Genomic DNA, 15,453 nt, shown 5'->3' on the forward strand with positions numbered 1-15,453 from the left:
TTCTTATACTATTTTTTATTTTTCTTCTTCGTGACAGGGGTTCGCTTTGGCCTGGGGAGTTAAGTTCAGCATTCGCTTTAAAGATATCTAGCGCCATCTAGCGTTGTGAATGGGTATAACGTCTAGACCCCGAATGTAAGACGACGCCCACTTTTTCAGTCTTATTTCAATGCAAAAAACACCGTCTTATATTCAGGCCAATACGATAATAAAGAAATGGTTATGAAAACCTTTCCATTTATTTGAGGGTGGTTTTAACCCAAATTTGTTTGTTTTTCTCATCCTTCTATAATTTTGCGCATGTAGACTAATTGAAAAATTTATAATCGACCAAGTGGATTTACCTTTACATGTTTTTGTTGTGGCGTTTAAAGCAAAGGGGGTGTGGGCTCCATCCTCTCAATCTACTAGGTTTAATCTCTGCAGGACTTCTGTGATTGTCTTAGCTGGATCAGGGTGATTTGGAGGCAAACAGGACACCACATCTTTAAGTTAAGGAAAAGAGAGAGGTGATGGGTGTCTCTCCATCCATTATGCATGTTTAAATGCAGCCAGGATTAATCTTATGACTTGAGATATGGGGACAAAATGTCACGGTTGGATTAAGGGAGAGATGCTAAAGCTCTGTCACATTAGAAAAGAGTTTCAGGTTTGAGGGTTGTTTTTTAAATCAAACCTACTTTTGCTGCTAATTATAACAAATATACATGACATTAATATGCATGACTATAGCAGGTATCTACACTCAAATAAGAAACATTGGGCAACTACTTGCCAGGAGACACGCATGTTTGTTTGCTCAGCAGAGCTCAGCAGAGCACATCAACGCGTGGAAAAATGTTACTTTAACTTGAATGTGGGATAATGACTGTTGGAGGACTTAATCCTTCATCTGAAAAACATTTTATCGCATTTCATGTAGTGTGACGGTTCAGCATGGATAAAGATTTCCATCTTTTGAGCCCACGGTATCACTTTTGGCACTATCACATTGTAAACCTAATTTAGCCGATTTGTGATGGTAGAGAGAAAGGGGGGGGGGGGCAGAAGAGGATAATAGTATTTAAAACTTTAAGCACCCATATCCGCTCAGCCAGCTGCTTTTAACGAGACTCATGCTCTACCTCATCACTGCAGGATTCGTCTCTTGCCGACTGTGAGCATGTTTTGTTTGAATGTGATCAAGGTGTGCATGATGCTGGCTGTGTGTGAGAGGGGGGGGCCCAGAAGGTGCAAGGATTGTTCTCCTCGCAGATGAATTGTTTCTCGTTGGAATATATACACGCTGAGCCACCATGTTGACCCACCTCAGAGCCCGTAGCAGGAGCTTGTTCCCCAGCTACAAGCCCAGCAGCCAGACTCAGGAAGGACCGGCTGAGCACCTGGACTTGATCACAACCTTTGTTAAACCATGGAACTCCATGCAGGTGAGACGCTTGATTCATTTGTACACAACTCTCATGCACATGCTTTATTTGAACCTATTGGAGGAGAACATCTAAACAGGACTAATGGCTGACTGGATAAAACGATGCTGTAAACACAATATATTCTTGCTATTTGTTTTGAAGCTCCTTGGATTGTTTTTAATCTTGGACTTGTTTTCAAATGTTTCCACAACAGGAAAAAGTGGAGGCGTCAAATCTTGAATGCAAAACCTTTTTATGATCTTGTGCATTTTTATTTTTTTTAATTTATTTATTTTTATCTAGGGCTGGGCGATATATCGAGATTTTAATATATATCGATATATTTTCAAACGCGATATGGTACGAGACTATCGTTTATATCGATTATTTAAAAAAAAAACCTTTTTTTTTTTTTTCAATTATTTTGATATAGCTTTGTGACAAATTGACTTGAATGTTTTATTTGAGATTTGCACAAATGTTTTGTTATTTGCACAACTGTCAACCTCGGTGGAAAAGTCTGCCTGTTACTGTCTACATTGTATTAATTGCACAGTGTATTTTAATTTAATTGTTATGCAGGAAAGGGATATTTGTTTTATTTTATTCAAGAAGCATTTTTATTCTATATATGCAGGCAGTTTATTTTTATTTCATTTGTTTTATACATGTTGATATTGTGCAGACCTCTGTTAATAAAGGAACCTGTGTGACATTTGGCACAAGGCTTTGTATTAAAACTGTTTTTTTAAGGGTTTGCCTCAGAAAAAAATGAAGCTAACAGAGATGCTAACAGAGATGCTATGCTATAATGCTTTGGGGGAAACCCCAATTATGGCACAGAAAAAATATCGAGTATCGACATTCAGCTACAAAATATCGAGAATATGACTTTTGGTCCATATCGCCCAGCCCTATTTCAATCTCCAATTTATTTCCTCCTTTTCATTTGGCATTCAGTTTCAGTAAATTGTAGAAAGTCTAAAACTGCTGATGTGATCCCAAATGTTTTATTTGTGAAGGATCTGAGCAGAGATATCTATGATCTTTACGCTGAGTATGAACGTGAAGAGGTGGAGGACCGGCTACCAGGGTCACCTTCACGCATCCTGCGCTCTCCTACCAGACACCTAACCCTCAACATCAATGTTGGTGGAATGGTAACTTTTCTCCAAATGCTCCAAACATACTGCATGAATGTGAAGATCCAATTCAACTTGCCACTGTAGCGAGAGTGATAAATGAGCAGTTTAGAGCGCCTGAGAACCTCCAGAAATAGATTTTAGTGCAATTTGAACTGATGCTTGTCACATCTGCAAGTTTACATCTGCTGTTTGCAAAAAAATAACTTTTACATCTCATAGATTTTTGTTTCCTTTTGGAAACTTCTAATAACTAGGAGATATAGATTAAAATTGGGGATATGTGGTGGATAGTTTGATTTAGAAATGTACTTTAAAGCAGTGGTTCCCAACCTTTTTTCCTTGTTCCCCCCCTACTTGTGTCTAAGACCAGCCAGGCCCCCGACCCGTACGTACTAGCACCAAAATAGTCTGTAATTGAAAAAATGAACATTAATTATGTTTTTTTTGATACATTTCTCTTTGGTTTACTCTGTATACATACAACTTTGTTTTTCTCCAATGTCACCAATGCATAAAATACACACAAAAGGACATACAAATATTTCTGAAAAATGTCTCTTTTAATATGAGACCAACATTTTTTAACATTTTTCCTTTAACAACCTGTCGGAGTAGATTAAATGTTGAGTAATGATATAATAATAATAAGGAATGGAATCATTTCCTGTGTTTGTCACCAGTGTAAAAAAAACACAAAAAATATTCAAGACATTCATAAATTATTCCTAACAATGTTTTATGAATGACTAATTTGCAAATATAATTTTTACAACTGCATAATTTCAAAGCAGAAAAGTTTTGCACCCCCCAGAGATCTCTGGCGCCCCCCTGGGGGGGGGGGGCGGACCCCAGGTTGGGAGACACTGCTTTAAAGAATTAGCAGATGGATGGATATATAAGACCTAAAATTTTAAGCTTTAAGAGATAAACTAGTGCCTGAGTTTTTTTGTTTTTTTTTCCCCCTATCCCAGGTGTACCTCCTGCCCTATAGGTTGGCCGCCAGATATCCGACGACACGGATCGGTCGGTTGGCCACGTACACGGACCACAGCAGGAAACTGGACCTGTGTGATGACTATGTTGTTCACAGCAACGAATTCTTCTTTGACCGAGATCCAAAAATCTTCCACAGCGTTTTTAACTTCTACAGGTGCAATGAATTAAGATAAAAAACATTTATTAATAAAGCAATAAGCTTTAGTTATGGCCACATGGTTTTTTTTTTTATGTTTTTTTCTTCCTTTTTTAAACATGAACTCTAATACTTGGTCCTGTTTTTTGTGGCAGAACTGGGGTGTTGTGCATTAAAGATGAGCTTTGTCCTCACAACTTCTTGGAGGAGATACACTACTGGGGTGTCAGAATCAAATACAGCCAACGCTGCTGCCGCATCTCCTTCGAAGAGCGGCAGGACGAGCTGAATGAACAGCTCAAAGTGCAGAAAGAGCTGCTTGAAGAGGTTGGTATGATACTGCGCCTTTACATTTTTGATGCACTCTTCCTGCAACTTTAAAACAATTCAGAAGGGAAAGATGCAGCCAACTGCTCTATTTCCAGGTTTTATTTTTTAGAGTAACTAATAAAATAGATTACGGTCAAATGGATGTTCTCCTGCTTGTGACTTCTTACAAAATTAAACTCATAACAAACACTAAGAAATGAACTGGTGTGATCCAGGTGGAATTATGAGAATAGTATAATAGCTCGTGACTGTAAAGATAATCAGACTTGTAGTTGTATTTGCACTGCAGATCTAGTTGTGCCTTTTTTTTTTTTTTTTCCCCCCATGTTATAGTGGTGATATTGTAACCGTACACTTGTCTGATGGAACATAAGTGCACGATGTAACTGTGGGACAGCATTGGTTAAAAGTGTGATCTTTTTTCCCCCTCAGTCATATTGTGACTTTTAAGGCAAATGATCACTGTCTTGAATCTAATTAAATGTCTGTTTTTAGAAGCTAACACTTACCCCATCTTGAGCCCACGTTATTGTGAAAAAATTTTATTCTCAGTTTAACAGGCGTAAATAATTCGTATATTGAGCGATCGGCTCTGGCTGCTTGAATTCATGTCGGTAGTTTTGGTTTCATTTCTACTTTCAGATATGACAAAATCATTATATACAAATCTAAGTTTTATTTCATTGTCCTACACTGACAGTATGTATTAAAGGTATTGTGACATCCTTTTTAACATGCTTTTAACACTATTAAAAGTCTTGGCCAACATCCCTCAAATGTGTCTAAAAGAGTGTAACAAGAAAAACTTCACTCTAGTACTCTTTTCCTGGCTTTTTATTACAGTGTTTTTTTGCGCCGTGAAAAATGCTTCCTTTCCCCCCTTTCCTGTCAATCATTGCTCCGCTCCTCCTCCAAACCTCCTCCTCCTCCAGCCATACGCTCACAGCGGCGTCGGAGAGTTAAGCCGGGAGCGACAGGCGAAGCATGCACGGAAAAGCAGCAGGGCGAACCACAGCAAACAATCATAAAAATAAAGGCATGCAAGCAGCACTGTCCCCTTATTTTAAGTCCAGTCAGTGGCCGCGGGTCTTCTTAGCAGTTTTCCTCCGGTGATTAGAACAAAAGAGGCTCTAACAGCTCCGTGTTAAGCCTGATTTATGGTTCCGCGTTAAATCGACGCAGAGCCTACGCCGTAGGGTTCAGCGTACGGTGCGCGTCGCCGCGTAACCTTACGCCGTAGGCTCTGCGTCGGTGTAACGCGGAACCATAAATCAGCCTTTATGGTGCGCTGGAGAGGAGAGGAGGCAGGAGCTGGGTGGAGGGGGCGGTGATTTAGCGGATCGTTACGTAACGATCCGCCACCAAACCACATGCGCCGTTTTTGCACAGTTATGCAGAAAATCCCAGAAAGCACACAATACACTGAATGTTAAAAGTTTGTTGTTTTTTGGGTGTAATTGATGTCAAGACACCCAACAAAACACAAAAAATCAAGAAAAATGTGTTTTTCATGTCACAATCCCTTTAATAAAGTTCCCGTGCATGGAGCAGTATGCAGTGAATTCATCACCTGCACGACTCGTGATGTTTGGTGCACAGAAAAAAAGGAAATGTTCCGAAGTGATGACCTACCGCAGCTTAATTTATTCAGCTGTGCATGTTTTTCTTTCCTCCACCTGAGATTTCATCAGTAATCTGCTGGCTGACTCTGCGTCTGCCTGACCCACATTATAAATCGCACTGTCGTCTTGACAGATGTGGAGAGGGGAGAGAGCTTTTTCTTGGCACAGATTTGGACAGATGTTTCCATCACCCATTCAGTCAGTCTGTTGGACCAGTTGTCTTTTGCTTTGACATTAAGTTTTTAGTGCGTATTACAGCTCTGAGTGTTAAGCTTTTGGGTTTTTTTAATTTCGTTTTCATTAAAAATGTACCACTTCTCCTGTTCTCTCTGGTGCTCTTGTGATCCCCACCTTGCAGCTGGAGCTGGAGGAGAACGAGGCTGTGTATGACCACATGGCCTTCGGTTTGACTCGTAGGAGAATCTGGAATCTGATGGAGAAGCCATTTTCCTCAATCACTGCCAAGCTGATGGCGGTGGCGTCCTCTCTCTTTGTGCTCGTGTCACTGGTTGCCATGACGCTCAACACCGTGGAGGAGATGCAGTACAAGGTGTGGAGGTTTTCATGGCACAGCAGTTGTAGTAACTGGATTTGCAACAGTCAGTGGTAAAACTTTAGTTTTAGTTTAGTTTTATTTGGTCCATTAGTAAATCAAAACATGCACCACAGTAAAGCTGGATATATAAATAAATGAACCAAAAAAGGTGTAGACTGAAGCCGTAGCTTATATGATGCCTACCCTTTTTTACATCACAACAAATCAAAATAAAAAGTATTACACAGATCAATTACAACAAAGCATGTGATATAGAGGATTTACAGGAGAAGCTGCTCTTGGTCATAGTTTATATTTATCAATTGCCCTAAGTTTAATTTTTTTTTTGAATTTTCAGAGAGAACTACACATTTTTAGCTCATCACAGAGACTATTCCACAAGTTTACCCCTTTAACAGAAACACATCTACTTCTAAAGTTTGTCCTTACCTTTATTTTTTTTTTTTAAAAGTGCCGCTGAGTTCATACCAACTTTCTCTGGGTGAAAACATTTCCTGAATGCAGTAAGGAAACTTTCAAAGGCAGAACTTCTACCCGTCCTCTGTTCTAGACACCATCCGGTCAGCCCAGTGGCAGGTTCTATGGAGAGAGTGTCGAGGCGTTCTGCATCACCTTCTTCACCCTGGAGTACCTGCTGCGCCTGATTTCTACCCCTGACCTTAAGTGTTTTGGTCGTAGTGTGCTGAACACTGTGGATCTCATCGCCATCCTGCCACATTACTTGCAAATGATGCTGGAGTGCTTTGAAGATGAGGATATGCACCTACACTCTGGAGACATTACGACTGTAGCACGTGTCGGAAAGGTGAGGTGGAGAGTGGGTATCTGACTGAAGAGATGATTTGAATGTGGGTGTAATTATAGATGAAAACCTCACATGGAAATCTCAGGTAAATTATGTTAAAACTAAGGTATCAAAGAATATTTTTGTTTTGAACAAAGTGAAACGTGTTCTAGATTATAAGACAATGCGAATTTTGTATTGCTCACTTATTTTGCCTTATTTTAGTTATTGTGTCGAAGTTTGGGGGAATACATACACAACAAATATCCAGCCTTTGGTTATTTTACAGAAGAGAGCAGTACGGATCATACATAAAAAGGAGGCAAGAGAACACACCAATGGACTCTTTATCAGTGCAGGATTAATTAAACTTAAAGATATTGTTGAGTTACAGACTTTATTAGTTATGTTCAAGGCAAAAGGCAGAATATTGCCTGAAAATATAAGTTTTTTTGTGTTTAGTTCAGAAAATAAGGACCATAGGAGGAAATTTGATTTTAAACATCCGTTTGCACAAACTACTTTAAAACAAATATGTATTTCAGTATGTGGTGTAAAATTATGGAACTCCTTAACAATTGATTTAAAGGATTGTAAAAATATTCACCAGTTCAAGAAATTGTATAAAGACAACACAATTAGACAATATGAACTTAAAGGAGCCGTCTGTAAGAAATGTCCAAAACTGGTACTGCAGTCACTTTCAAAATATTGTTGAGCGGCGTGTACCCTCCCCCTCCTCCCCCCGACCAGAGGTTGCCAGGTAGGCTGCAGAATGCAGCAGGAACGTAGGCTGCCATGGCTGCGATAATTAAAGCCGAGCTGGCAACCCGGATGCCGAAACAATACTGACTTGGTGATTGGGAGATAGGTGGAGGGTGGAGCTTCAGAAACAATACTGACTTGGTGATTGGGAGATAGGTGGAGGGTGGAGCTTCAGAAACAATACTGACTTGGTGATTGGGAGATAGGTGGAGGGTGGAGCTTCAGAAACAATACTGACTTGGTGATTGGGAGATAGGTGGAGGGTGGAGCTTCAGAAACAATACTGACTTGGTGATTGGGAGATAGGTGGAGGGTGGAGCTTCAGAAACAATACTGACTTGGTGATTGGGAGATAGGTGGAGGGTGGAGCTTCAGAAACAATACTGACTTGGTGATTGGGAGATAGGTGGAGGGTGGAGCTTCAGGCCAAAACAAAAAATGACAACATAAACATCAGTTGAGGGCTGCAACTCCTCTTTTTAAACTGGAATATCCTGGCTTGAGTGCTGTTGTCAGTGACATAAGTATTTGAAATGAACATGATTTTTAAATGTCTGTTGACATATCGGGGTCATTTTATGATTCGTTTTATTATTGCTCTTACATACAGCTCCTTTAACGGGTAAAATATCTTTTGTTTTTTTTTTTTGTTTTTGGTGTTGTTGGTGAGTTAGTGTGTATGTTTTCTTATTTTTTGTTTTGTTTTTTTCATTATTTTTTTTTGTATTATATAAGCAGTGACTGTTGAACAGATGGACAGACCGTCTTCATATTGTTTTATTTTTTGAGAAAGGGGCTTGTAATATAAGGCTTTCTTCTTCTTGCCCCTTTTCGATCATGGAATGGAACATGTATGTGAACTACCATTTCCATGATACGGAATAAATAAAATTGAAATGAAATAACAGAAAATATAAACTCACCTTTTTTGTAGGTAGGTCAGGTTCTGAGGATCATGCGTCTGATGAGAATCTTCAGGATCTTGAAGCTGGCTCGTCACTCAACAGGTCTCAGAGCCTTCGGCTTCACGCTGAGACAATGCTACCAGCAGGTCAGACTCTGCAGCTCATCCAGTCAGTTGAACATGTTTTGCTTTTCTCCCTGGATTCATCTGCATTAAGTAAACTTTAGAGAAGCAGAGAAGAGTGTATAGCTAATCGTTCAAAGTGCTGGCAAATGTCTTTGCAGGTGGGCTGTTTACTGCTTTTCATTGGCATGGGGATTTTCATGTTTTCAGCCATGGTTTACAGTGTGGAGCATGACGTTTACAACACCAACTTCACCTCCATGCCACAGGCATGGTGGTGGGCTACTGTGAGTCGGAGAGCACACAAACATTCGGAGAGACAACACATTCTGTTCTTATTCATTACCAATATACAAGAAAGCCTCAGAAATGTTGATGGGCTCAGCATCTTTATCTGCTGTATTAGGGCTGGGCGATATGGACCAAAAGTCATATCTCGATATTTTCTAGCTGAATGGCGATACTCGATATATATCTATTTTTTCTGTGCCATAATTGGGGTTTCCCCCAAAGCATTATAGCATAGCATCTCTGTTAGCTTCATTTTTTTCTGAGGCAAACCCTTAAAAAAACAGTCAGTTTTAATACAAAGCCTCGTGCCAAATGTCACACAGGTTCCTTTATTAACAGAGGTCTGCACAATATCAAAATGTATAAAACAAATGAAATAAAAATAAACTGCCTGCATATATAGAATAGAAATGCTTCTTGAATAAAATAAAACAAATATCCCTTTCCTGCATAACAATTAAATTAAAATAAACTGTGCAATTAATACAATGTAGACAGTAACAGGCAGACTTTTCCACTGAGGTTGACAGTTGTGCAAATAACAAAACATTTGTGCAAATCTCAAATAAAACATTCAAGTCAATTTGTCACAAAATAAGCTATATCAAAATCCTTTAAAAAAAAAAAATATATATATATATATATATATATATATATATATATATATATATTTTTCAAATCGATATAAACGATATTGTCTTGTACCATATCGCGTTTGAAAATATATCGATATATATTAAAATCTCGATATATCGCCCAGCACTATGCTGTATCCTTGTCTCCTCCCCTTTTTTTAATCGTGCCTTTGATTCCTCAGGTGAGTATTTCTACTGTGGGCTACGGCGACATGCTCCCAGAGACCAACCTCGGACGCATATTCGCCTTTGGCTGCATCTCTTTTGGCGTCATCCTCAACGGCATGCCAATCTCCATGCTTTACAACAAGTTCTCCGACTACTACATCCAACTCAAGACCCATGAGTACGCCATGGCCGACAATGCCCGTGGTAAGGTCCGCTTCATTAAGAGGGTGGCAAAGAAGCTTACAGAAGTCTGTGATCGGAGGTCAAAACCTGGACCACCTGGGTTCTGAAATCACTGATTCTGCAAAACCTGACAGTTTATGTAATTAAAGTAAAATTCATGTTGAGCTTCGACTGGACACTGGATTGTGCTTAACTGTCAGAAAAACTCCATCCTCCACATCTAAAACCAGATGGATAGGTTTCTCTGCAAATTTTTTTGTCAGTTGAACTGCAGGAGTGGAGTCTGTCCTAATGCAAATATCTTAAATAAATAAGTTGTTTTGTCAGCAATTGTTGGACTTATTGTTTTTTTTTTGTTTGTTTTTTACTGGCTGTACTGTTTTCAAAATGGTCTGATGCAACATTTCACTTGGAGCCTTCATATGAGGTGAGCCCAGTTATTTTAGCATAAAGCAAGGGTGGAAAGTAACAAATTACATTTACTCACGTTACTGTAATTGAGTACTTTTTATGAGTAATTTGTAATTTTCTAAGTAGTTTTTGAAATATGTCATTTTTACTTTTACTCAAGTACATTTTGACCCAAGTATTTTACTTCGCTACATTTGAACCCCCTCACGTTACTGAGTACAAAATGTATGGTGAAAATCTTGTGGGCATTTTATTTTGGTTTATTGTGAATAGCAGGATCCTGCGGGCATTGGGCACTTTATTTTGTGTTTGAATACTTTGATTCTGGTTTTAGTGTTGTCGGTTGGACAATATGACTGAAAATAGTTTGCACTTTACAGTACAGGTTGTGACTGTCCTTTTTGTCCTGTTCTGCGGAAGTAAGAGGATCATGTTACTGAGCTCAGCTGAGCTTTTACAAGTGTGGATGTGTACTTTAATATGCCTCGAAGTTAATTAAAACAACTTGTGCTGGATTTGATTCGTGACTCATCCTTTTTTGCATTAAATAACAAAGTAACTTTTACTCAAATTACATTTTAAATGAAGTACTTTTTTACTTTTACTCGAGTAAAATTTTAGATGAGTACTTTTACTTTTACTTTGAGTAGGATTTGAGTAGCAAAGTAAAGATACTTTTACTCAATTACAATTTTTCAGTACTTTTTCCACCTCTGGCATAAAGATACAGTCACTAAAAGATCATCACATACAGGATGAGACGTGCAGTTATCTACTGCCTTGGTAACATCTCAGCTGTCGTCATCCCACATAGATGGACGAAAGCAGCTTGACTGTTACACCGACAGGAAGTGTAACGACACTGCAATCAAATACACCAAACTTTAATGTGACATTTGTTCCCACTTTGCTTTTTTTGTGTTTTGTTGGGAAGTTTTCCATATTTCGTGGGCATTTTGAGCCCATTCATTCTGCACAGTGTTTGAGATTCGCCACTGATGTTAGACGACGACTGACTTGCGATCTTCATTCACATTCATCCCAAAGGTGCTCCACAGGGTTGAGGCTCTGTGACGCCCAGTAATGCTGGTGTTCCACACCAAACTCTGCAAACCATGTCTTTGTGGCACAGAGTCATCAGTAGGATGATATACCTACATTTATATTATTTACATGTTTAATTTACATTTCATTTAGTACAGCTCATGTGCTATTTTCTGAACTTTTTCTGTTAAGGTAAGAGGTTGTTTTTTGTTGAAAAATGTAGTATCATCTGGCAGTACGCCATCTCTAAATCTTACCAGCAGAGGGCGCATTCGCCACACTGTGTGTGCAGGGACAACAAAAAGATGAGTGTACACTTGAGTGTGAAGTTACTGTGTAGTGAACTGTGATGATTAATATGACATACATTTGCTCTTTGCAGGTGAGCAGTAGGCTAAGCGTTAGTTAGATAATATGATGGATGAATATGTTATGTGACAGTTCATGATCCCGGTCGGACTTAATGGGATCTTGTAAAATGTTATGAATGTTATTTGTTTGACTAAAGTGATGTACTGAAACTGCTAGCCGGTGTTCTGCCAATTTCTGCTACCTGCCGAGAAATGCTACTTTGTGGTTCTGCGCATGCGCACAGTCGATTTTCAAAGTTTGATTGGCACATCCATGATTTCTTGAACGATGTAAAATTGATATAGGATGTATTTGATCCTTCAAAATACACTACCCATGCCCATGAACATTATACAATAAAGAGAAAAAACCCCAATAATTCTATTGCGTTATTTGATATTCATTCAGTCATTCGCCTTTATTTAACCAGGCAGGTCATTAAGAACATTCTTATTTACAATGACGGACGGGCAAGAGACAAGGACCACTTGGGGGGGAAAGGAAGTGTGCTAGGGAGTAAAACACAGTAAAATTGTATCTCTGCGAAGGTAGAAAACCATTAGGGAGCATTTTTTGGCAAAGCAGCAATAAATGGCAGAACACCGGTCATTGGTTGCCGAGAGCAAGGGCGGAGGTGGGAAGTAAAACAATAAGCCAGGCTTAAAAGTTCACGCTGCTCGCTTATAATCCATAAATTTGGTAAATTTGCCCTTTGCAGACCAAATTAAGACACTTAACACTGGCTTTGTGCACTGGGGCACAGTTGTTGGAACTGAAAAGGGCTCTCCCCAAAACTGTTGCTACCAAGTTGGAAGAATAGCACAGTACCACACTTGCAGCTACCAAGATCTTCAGAATTAGCGATTTGGTGTTGCAAATGTCTCTGAAACTTCTAAATTCAACAATTAGCTGGTATACATGTCTTCATAATGTGTGCATGTCAGGCTAAAGGGCAGATGTGAGTTTACCTGCCACTCTTCAGAAATGTTATCTCGGAGCACTAAGATCAGAGAGGATTCGAATGTGACTGAAAGCGGTGGAAGAGGAGGAGCTTGACTTGGATGATGAAGTACTTCTCTTTTTTTTTCTTCTTCTTTTTATTGCACGGTTAAAGAAGTGTTAAAATCCTGTGTTTCCCAAGAAGTAAAAAGTTGCAAAAACACATCAGCTCTGTCGCTGACTCTTTTCTTTGTCTATTTCACCTATGTTTCAGTTTTTACTCAGTTATTGGTGCTGCTTGTCATGCACATCTAAAGTAAAACAATATGAATTTCGCATTCAAACTATTTTCAATTTAATTTACATTCTGGCAGTCAGACCTCCATGAGTTGCTAAATTTAATTAATTCCGATCTAGGTGTGTGTGTGTGTGTGTGTGTGTGTGTGTGTGTGTGTGTGTCGGGTATAAGAATAACTTTTGTTTTGTTGAAATTCCTGCTGAAATATGGTTGTATAATAAGTTGTTTATATGTCGTCCTGCAATGACGACTCCATCAGCGCTTTCTGCTGGTACTCAAAGTTAAGTTCAGATCTCTGTTTTCATGACCGGTAACTGGATGTTGTTAGCAGTTTCCATCGTACTGTTAATGGTAAGCCACAATCTTTTGTTGCTCCACAAAAAGCTTAACTGCATTAAAACTAACGAGATTATTCTTGTAGAATACACAGTCATGTAACGGACGTTGCCATGCTATTTCAGTGTATTGTAACGTCTCGTACAAACTCGCCCTTTGCAGTATCCTTCCATGCAGCTACAGGACTTCAAACATCGACCAGATTCCCTTAGTGGCGCGAGAACACATACCTTTGCCATGAGTGGGTCTGTGTTGTGTTGCCAACCGTGTAAGTACCGGTCTGGTGTCGCTGTCCTCCTCCTGTTTGTGTCCCCACTGCCTCCACAGTTGTCAGACCCCTCTGGTCCCCCTGCTGCACATTTGACCTCAGCTTGCAGCCGCCCGTCCTCCCGGGTTTCCCTTTTTTCTCACAGTAGTGGCAGCCATTGGCGATGCAGGGCCGGCGAGAAAGCGCGTCTGCATTAGGGATGGGCGGTATGGACTAAAAAATGTATCACGATAATTTCTGGCATTTATCCCGATAACGATAAAAAAAATACCAATTCAACTCCACCTTTGTAACTATAAATCTATCACCACATTCAGTCTTTGGAGCCCCCAAAACACTTCTAAAAGATACTAAATGCTACTAAACTACACCAATTAAATTGAATTGATAAAAACCAATTAAATGAGTTACACCTGTACTGCAAAACTGGAATGAATCAGATCCGCCATGTTTGTTACAAAAAACCTCCAACCGGAATTTATCTTTCTTTCTTGCTTTCTTGCTTTCCTGCTCATTTATTTCTTTCTTTCTTGCTTGCTCATTTCTTTCTTTCTTGCTCATTTCTTTCCTTCCTTCCTTCCTTTCTTCCTTCCATAAATCAGCTTTACACAAAAACGTCATCAACGGGAATTTATCGTTTTTACCGCGAGATGACAAATTATTACCGTGGAGAATTTTTTTGACGGTATATCGTGAACGGTAAAATATCGCCCATTCCTAGTCTGCATTTCCATGCTGTGTGCCTGGCCTGTGGACCACGGTGAAGTCATACACCTGTAGTTCCTCAATCCAGCGTGTCAGCTGGCCCTCCGGCTCTTTAAAGGTCCTGAGCCACTGCAAGGCCAAGTGGTCCGTCCTGACTGTGAAATGGAAGCCACCGAGGTTGAAGTGTTGGATGGCACTAGACCACGGCGAGTAGCTCCCACCGTGTGACACAGTATTGGCGTTCAGCTCTGTTGAATTTCCTGCTGTGATAATGCCACAATCTCTCTCCTCCAGGTGTCCCCTGTGACAGCACAGCCCCCGATCCAACACATGGCATCAAGGATGAATGGTAAGGCAGGGTCAGATGCGGCAAGAACTGGGGCTTCCACCAGGGCTCTCTGCAGCGAGGTGAATGCTGTATGACAGTCCTCTGTCCAAACAAAGGCCTCCCCCTTCTGCAGTAGCTGAACAGAGGTGCAGCAATGCAGGAGAACCCCTTCACAAACCTCTTGTAATAGGACAGTCCCAGGATTGTATTGTCGATGCTATTTTCCTCCGTAGCTCTTGAATGGCAGTGGAGGTGCTAACCACATCGTGTGTGTGTGTGTTGTGTCCCTCGTTGCAGGTAAATTGTTATTATACAAAATGCTCAATTTTAAATGATATTGAGTCACGGTTATAGGCTCATACTGTTTATTGTCTGTCATTATTCATGTAGCCTATTATATATTGCTGGTTTAAAGCAATTTTGTTATTTATTTTGACCACTCTTTTGTTGTTGTATTTTTCCATTTTCATAAATTTAAGAAAAAAAGGGATGATGTTGGTTAAAATGAATTCAAAAATATGTTGAGTTGAATTCATTGTAAAAATGAAAGCCAGCTGTTACCGTATCATGTTAAAACCGATTGTAATGGTTTATCTTTTAAAATACACTTATGGGAAAGCAGCGTGCTGCTAATGCTACCAAATAAAAAGCCTCATCACCCAGTCCAGCCTGTGTGTGGATTCTTGGTGGCGTGTGTGTGTGTGTGTGTGTGTGTGTGTGTGTGTG

At 39.7% G+C, this 15,453-nt stretch overlaps 1 protein-coding gene across 2 annotated transcripts; it reads left to right on the top strand.

The window, feature by feature from the left end:
- Nucleotides 1-1,055: 1,055 nt before the first annotated feature.
- Nucleotides 1,056-10,979, top strand: kcnv2a (potassium channel, subfamily V, member 2a). 2 transcript variants are annotated; one of them, XM_061733495.1, is made up of 9 exons: nt 1,056-1,427; nt 2,432-2,569; nt 3,526-3,704; nt 3,842-4,013; nt 5,997-6,188; nt 6,745-6,999; nt 8,678-8,794; nt 8,932-9,057; nt 9,879-10,979. In XM_061733495.1, the coding sequence occupies exons 1-9, from the start codon at nt 1,296-1,298 to the stop codon at nt 10,152-10,154; spliced, it is 1,587 nt and encodes a 528-aa protein (XP_061589479.1). In that variant the 5' UTR covers nt 1,056-1,295; the 3' UTR covers nt 10,155-10,979. The 2 variants fall into 2 exon arrangements, with proteins under 2 accessions (XP_061589479.1, XP_061589480.1); XM_061733496.1 differs by lacking the exon at nt 2,432-2,569.
- The last annotated feature ends 4,474 nt before the right edge of the window (nt 10,980-15,453 follow it).

The sequence above is a fragment of the Cololabis saira genome, chromosome 11 (assembly GCF_033807715.1).
Source record: "Cololabis saira isolate AMF1-May2022 chromosome 11, fColSai1.1, whole genome shotgun sequence".
Classification (NCBI taxonomy): Eukaryota; Metazoa; Chordata; class Actinopteri; order Beloniformes; family Belonidae; genus Cololabis; species Cololabis saira.

Coding starts and splice junctions, on each gene's coding strand:
- kcnv2a (XM_061733495.1), top strand. CDS start 1,296: ATGTTGACCCACCTCAGAGCCCGTAGCAGGAGCTTGTTCCCCAGCTAC. Junction 3,705..3,841: donor AGCGTTTTTAACTTCTACAG/GTGCAATGAATT, acceptor TTTTTGTGGCAG/AACTGGGGTGTTGTGCATTA. Junction 6,189..6,744: donor TGGAGGAGATGCAGTACAAG/GTGTGGAGGTTT, acceptor CCTCTGTTCTAG/ACACCATCCGGTCAGCCCAG.